General features: G+C 68.0%; 1 protein-coding gene across 2 annotated transcripts; it reads right to left on the reverse strand.

Moving 5' to 3' along the window:
* Positions 1-834: 834 nt before the first annotated feature.
* Positions 835-6,165, reverse strand: XNDC1N (XRCC1 N-terminal domain containing 1, N-terminal like). Of its 2 annotated transcripts, XM_054189912.1 has the most exons (10): positions 6,030-6,164; positions 4,522-4,630; positions 4,089-4,227; positions 3,841-3,996; positions 3,375-3,529; positions 3,110-3,186; positions 2,777-2,979; positions 2,238-2,322; positions 1,899-2,029; positions 838-1,324 (listed from the first exon to the last, which is right to left on the reverse strand). In XM_054189912.1, exons 2-10 carry the CDS (start codon positions 4,564-4,566, stop codon positions 1,140-1,142), a joined length of 1,176 nt encoding a protein of 391 aa, XP_054045887.1. In that variant the 5' UTR covers positions 4,567-4,630; positions 6,030-6,164; the 3' UTR covers positions 838-1,139. The 2 variants fall into 2 exon arrangements, with proteins under 2 accessions (XP_054045897.1, XP_054045887.1); XM_054189922.1 differs by lacking the exon at positions 1,899-2,029 and having other exon boundaries at positions 835-1,324; positions 6,030-6,165.
* Positions 6,166-6,498: the final 333 nt, after the last annotated feature.

The raw sequence follows: 6,498 nt of genomic DNA on the forward strand, positions 1-6,498 counted from the left end.
CCCCATGTGACACTGCCCTGCACCTCCCACCGTCACCCCTGAAGAGGGCAGGGCCCCAGCATCCTTCCTCCTGCCCCCGCCATCATCTCTCTCCTGCCCCCAGCCCGGGGTGGGGGGGGATGCACGTAGAGAGGGGGCAGGAGAGGGTTATTTCCCCCCTGCCCCGGGGCTGTCTGAGCTGGAAACACCCCTGGGTGCAGGGCAGTGCGGGGTGGGGGGTGGTGCAGGGGGGTGTTTGTGCTGCGGGGGTTATGCCAGGCTGGGGCTGAGCCCTCCCTGGGGGGGGCTCCTGCAGCCCCAGGGACCCAGAGAGAGCGGGGCTGGAGTGTCCCCAGGGCCCCCAGCCTCCTCCCTGGGGTTGGGAGCCCCTGGGGACGGGGACAGCCAGGCTGGGCAGTGCCAGTCGCAGCAGCCAGCAGGACCCCAGCTCCCCCCCACCTGCCGCTGCCAGGGGGTGTGTGTCGGGGGGGGGTGGGGGGTGGGGGGTGGGGAAGGTGGCATTTTTAAAGTGTTTCTACTTGTAAATAAATTGTATTTTTCTCCTGCTGTGGGTGTCCCGGCTTCTTCCTCCCACTGAGCCCCTTCTGTGCCCGTGGGGACGCGTGCGCTGCCTTTGCTGGGGACACACCGCAGCCACGGCTTCATCTCTGCGGGCTGTGGGAGCCCACGGCTCCCATGCCAGTTGTGGGGCCAGGGACCCCGAGGGGAGGAAAAGTGTGACTATCTCCTCGTTACCCTGGCTGTCCCCAGGTCCCCCAGGGCTGGATGCTCACTTGGGCAACACTGTGCAGCCACAGGGGAATTTTCTCTCTTTTTCCTCTTTCTGTCCTTTAATTTATTCTCCTCCAGCAGCAACTCCCCTCGTCACAGCCGTGGCTGCGCCCCATGCCCCCCCCTCCCCAGCCTGGCCGTGGCCATGGGAGCTGCCTCTCCCTCCCCACAAGTTCACCGGGGCCTCTGCCAGCATGGCCGGTGGCTTCTGCGCAGGCTCGGCCCCTGCCCATGCATCGTCTTGCCATGGCACAACCGGCTCCAGGGCACTGGTCCAGTGTCTCCAGTGGCTGCAGCGACGGGGTTTCAGCCCCCGGGTGCCATGACACAAGGTTTGTCCCCTCCCTGGTTCCGCCGTCCTCGCAGCCCTACCCCTGCTCGCCGCAGGTGCTGGCGTGTCGCTCCACCTCCGCGGCGTCGAAGGGCAGCTCGCAGATGGGGCAGGACACCCAGGCGTCGGGGGACACCAGCGGGGAGGAAGGCCAGGCTGCGGCAGGGTCTTCCTCCCCACAGCGGGAGGCGTGCATGGGGAGGAGATCCAGGCTGAAGCGGCCTGTGGGAAGGGGAGGTGACAGGGTTGTGGGTGAGCGTGGGGTTTGGTCTCACTCCCAAAGACTCCCATGGCAGCACGGCACATGCTGTGACATCCTTCCGGGAGTGAAGTGTCCTGGCTACGGAGCCGCCGCTGCTTCTCCCTGAAAAGCTGGGGTTCCGCTCTCAAGCGGGGACAGCGGAGCCATCGGCAGACATTGCTGTCCCCACCTGCCGCTGTCCCCTTGCCCCTCACAGCCCTCCAACCCCAACCGCCTCCCATCTGAGCCCCCCTGGATGCTGTGGCAGCTCCGCAGCCGCTCCCCGGGGCTTCCTGCGGCATGGGGCAGCTCACCCCAGCGCCACCCTGCTGCCGCCCGGGGCATCGGGGCCAGGACCTGCCCCAGAGCTCCGGGCTGTCCCCCCACCCCGTCCCTCCCACCACCCCCCAGTCGGGACGGGGAGCGCTGCTGAGCTAAAGGGGACTCAGACGATGGGTGGATGGACAGATGGACGGACACACCGTGCTCTGCCCCAGGAGCGTGTCCCGATCCCCTGCGGGCTCTGTGTTAATTAGTTTCAGGCCAAGCACCCACCTGAGCAGATGGGGCAGATGCCTGTCTCCTCCTGACTGCTGTCCCCTCCACTGTCACCCCTTCTGGCCCGTCTCTCTCGGTGGCTGCGGGCTCTGGCTCTTCCTCCTGACCGGAATGTGGCTGGCAGAGCCCTGCAGAGCAGTTGGGAGCTTAGGGCTCGCTCTGCCATGTCCTGCCCACCCCAGGGAGCAAAGGACCAGCCCCAGCCAGGATCTGGCAACACACTGAAGGAGGACGGTGGCTGCGCAGTGGCTGCGGGCAAGGAGCTGGCTGGGAAAGGCTGAGAGCAGAGCGATCACCGAGCGAGGGCAGGAGAAACACGGCGAGGTGAGGAGTTACCTGCCGGCAGGGCTGGGTGCTCGCTGCCTGCGGGACGGCTGCCTGCGGGCTCTGGTGGGGGCTGCTGGGACGTCCTGTGCCGGCCCTGGGGAACAGAGGACAAGCAATGATCCCCCCTTCCAGCCAGCGGCAGCAGATCTCCCGGTGGAAGGGGCCGGGTGGGAACAAAACCAGTGGCATTTCATGGATAGGAAAACACCCGCATGACACAAAATAGTGATCAGCTGCCCCACTGCGGCCAGTAAACGGATCACAGGAGGCTCCTGGGTGAGCCGTGGGATTTACCATCACTTCTCCAACGCCAGCAAGGAGGGTGACTTGCCCCGAGGAAGGTCGCCCTGGCCAGGGCATGGCCTGCTGCCAGCAGGGCAGGGGGGACGGGACCGCTCTGGGCACGGGGAGCGCCCCAGGGGCTGCAGGTTCACCCCAGCCCCCCTCAACAGGACAAGATCCCTTGGGAGGGTTTTGGGGGGCGCGTACCAAATACATAAAGGCTCTCTGCCCTGCCAACATGCCCTACGCGGGCAGCTCTGGCTCACCTGGTGCCGCAAGGCCTCCTATGTCCTTACCCGGGAGCTCTGTGTCACCCCCTGGGTCACCCGTGCCCGTTCTGGGCCTTGATGCCCGGCTCCGCGCTGCTGACAGCACCATCTGGGCCGGGCGGCTGAGGCGGGCTGTGCTGCTGGCACCTGGCTCCAGCTGCTGCAGGCGGCTCTTCAGCTGCTCCTCCTCCCTCGAGCTCCTGCAGACAGAGATCGTCAGCCCCACGGGGAGGAGACAGGGCTCCGGGTGCCAGGGGACAACACCCCGAGGTGGCTCCAGGCCTGGCGGCGCAGGGAGAGGATGGAGCCGGACCAGACCAGGCTACTTACGAGCGCGGTTCGGGAAAGAAAGTCCGGCAAAAGGCAGGGCTGGAGCGCCAGGGGCTGTCTGCGGGCTCAACATCCTCCTGTGGGACAAGGGGATGCCTCGGGGAGGGGAGATCGGCACTGTGTGGCCCCCCAGGCCGGGTGCAGCCCCCGCGTCAGCCGGGCGAGCACCCTCACGCACTCGTCGTGGGCACGAACGGAGGAAAAACCCCATCATCACAACCTCCGCGTGAGTTCCCAGGGTGAGGAGCAGGGGAGAGGGACCTACCAGGCCTTGCCGGGAGGGGAGCGGGTGCTCGGCGTCCTGCGGCGTGCGCAGGCGGATGAAGGAGAGCCCGAACTGGCCCTGCTTGTTGAAGGGCTGGCTGCAGGTCAGCCGCAGGCGGTCCCACTTCTGCCCCACCGCCAGCGCCAGGAAATCCGCTGCAGGGGGGAAGGGGCAGCAGTTGGGGGGGCAGAGCAGGGACCTGTCCCAGTGCCGCTCCCACCTCTGCTCGTCACCCTGCGCCACTGTCCCCCCTCCAGGACCAGGAGACGGTGACAACGGGGGGAATACGGCCATGGGAGAGGGCAGGGCAGTGGAGCAGAGCTGGTACGACCCTCCCGAGGCTGCACAGCCCTGATCCTTGATCTCCCTGCCTCCTTCCACCCACCCCAGGGCCAGCCCCAGCCCCCCCAGCCAGCCCCCCAGGGGCTCTCTGGGTCTCCTTCCCCTCGGATGAGGCGATCTTTACCTTCCTTAAACATCCGGACGCCACAGCGGTTCTGGCCCAGCTTGGAGTCGGCCGGCGTCATGAGGGCCACGCTGGGCACCAGGGTGAGGAAGGGCCGGTCGAGGGGCCACGAGGAACGGCCCACCTCGACCTGCAGAAAGGCGCAGCCGCAGTTGCCTGCGTTAAAGCGGGGAGGGACGTGAGGTTCAGCGCCGCCACCCCCCCCCCCCCCGGGTTTGGGGGACACCGCGCCGGAGGCGGGGACGGACCCACGTCCACGTAGCCGATGGCACTGGCTCTCTCCAGCTGCAGCTCCACTCTCAGCTGCCTGCTGCGGTCCCGGGGGCAGCTGAGCCAGGGCCGGTGGCCGTCCTCGAGCAGCAAGTTCTCCACCGGGTACTTGGGGTCCTGCACACCACAGGGAGACGCTGCGTCACACCCCAGCTCCCGACCCATCCCGTCCCCTCCATCTCGCTCCGGGCGCAGGGGAAAAGCAGAGGGGGACTCTCCAGCAACCCCCGGAAATAGCGCTCTGCTTTTTGAGAGGGGAAGAATCGGGTGTAATTAGTGCCTTGTGGCACTAATTAGCGCCCTCCAGCCGGTGCCTAACATGGAGAGCTGTGGTGCTGCGCCCTGTCCCGAGACCTTGGCAACGCAGATGGAAACCTGGGCTTTAAACCCCCCCGCAGACACCCCAGAGACCTGCGAGGAGAAGGACACGACGTGGCTGATTTTAACCGGAGCCATCCGGGATCCCTGGAGACAACCCTCCGCCGGGACTGTGCTTCCTTCCGGACTTCTCCCCTGGCTCCTGGCGGGGAGAGGGGGCAGCTCTGCAACGGGATCGGGCACCTCCTGGCAGGGAAGAGCCGGCCCCGGTCCCAGCCAAGCCTCTGCCCTCCCCCCCCGGCTTCAAATGGTGCAAAGAGGGGGGCAGTGGGGCAGCCACTCCATTAGTCCCTGTTGACCCCAACCTTGCTCCACACACCCCCCCCAGCCACATCCCACAAACGCTCAGCAGGCCCACTCAGTCACCCCAGAGCCCCCCCAGTGCCCCCCAGCCCTGTTTTCCCATAGCAGTAACCCCCCACAACTGACTCACCACCCCCCCATCCCTGTTCAGCCCTTAACTCGCCCCACAACGCCCCCCCACCCCCATTCCAACACCCCAGTGCCATCCACATCCAGCCCACAACCTCCCCCAGCCCCACTCTGTCACGCCAGTGCCCCCGAGTCCTTCCCCACAACTCCCCTCGGCCCCTCCAGTTCTACCCCCCCGGTGTCCCCAGACCCACACATGACCCCCTCAGACACATTCTGCCATCCCAGTAGCCTCCAGCCCTGCTCCACAACCTCCCCCCGCCCCACTCACTCCCCAGTCCTGCCCCCAAGCCCCTCTCCCCACAGCGCTGCCCTCCGCCCCCCCCCCAGAAACCCCTGCCCCATTAACCCTTCTAGTCCTGCCCCACAGCCCCCCCCCATTCTCTCCCACAGTGCCACCCCAACCCTCCCCCCCAGCCCCCCCATTTACCCCTCAGCCCTCCCCCAGAGCCCCCCGCCCCATTAACCCTTCAAGTCCTGCCCCACAGCCCCCACCCCACTCACCCCCACGGTGTCCCCCCATAGGCCTGCCCCACCACCCCGCCACGCCATTCATCCCCCAGCCCTGCCCCACAGTCTCCTGCCCCATGCACCCCCCCAATGCTCCACAGTCCTGCCCCCCCCCCCCCTCCACCCCCTCCCATTCACCCCCCAGCCCTGCCCCCCAACCCCCCGACGCCATTCATCCCCCCGACCCGCCACCCAGCCCATTCTGGCCCCAAAGCCCTGCCCCACAGCTCCCCTGTAGCCCTATCCCCCAGCTCCCCCACCCCGTTCACCCCCTAGAGCCCCCCAACCCTGCTCTGCAGCCCCCCATTCACCTCCCAGTCCCTCTCCCCCCAGCCCTCCCATCCCATTCACCCCCCAGTGCCCCACAGCCCCTCATTCACCTCACAGCCCCTCGCCCCCCACCCCATTCGCCTCCCAGTGCCCCCCATCCCTGCCCCATTCACCCCCCAGACCTGCCCCACAGCCCCCCCACCCCAGTCACCCTCCCAGTGCCCCCCATTAGCCCCCCCACGCCCCCCCCGCACCGATCCCGCCTCCGCCTCCTGAATCTCCCGCCCAAACCGCGTGACCCCTGACCCCTGACCCCGCGGCCCGCTCACCGCCGCTCCCTCCTCGCTCCAGCCGCCCCGTTCCCGGCCCGGGCCCGGGCCCGGCCCCCGGGCCCCGGTTCAGCCCCCGGGCCCCGGTTCGCCCCCCGGGCCGGCGCGGGGCCCTGCCGCGGTGCATGACGGGACGCGTAGTCCTCCGGCAGCGCCGCGTCACCGCCCTACTCAGAGGGCGCTAAGGGACCGTCTGCCATGTGCGCTCCCTGCTAACCAGCGGGATGGAGGCAGCGGGAAGGGGCAGAGGGGAGGTGGCAGCCACCCGGGAGTGTTGACACGGGAGCCCCGCGGCGTGAAGCGGCCAGAATGACCGGGCCCGCCGGCGGGGACTGGGCGTCCCGCTCCAGGACTGGAAATGGCAGATAATCCCTGGCCATGACAGCTTGCCCCTTCCTTCTGCCTCTTGGCGGCTGTCCCACCCTCTCTCTCTCCTGACTGGCCGTCGGATCAGCGCCGCGCCCAGCGA

The sequence above is a fragment of the Rissa tridactyla genome, chromosome 1 (assembly GCF_028500815.1).
Source record: "Rissa tridactyla isolate bRisTri1 chromosome 1, bRisTri1.patW.cur.20221130, whole genome shotgun sequence".
NCBI classification, from domain to species: Eukaryota; Metazoa; Chordata; class Aves; order Charadriiformes; family Laridae; genus Rissa; species Rissa tridactyla.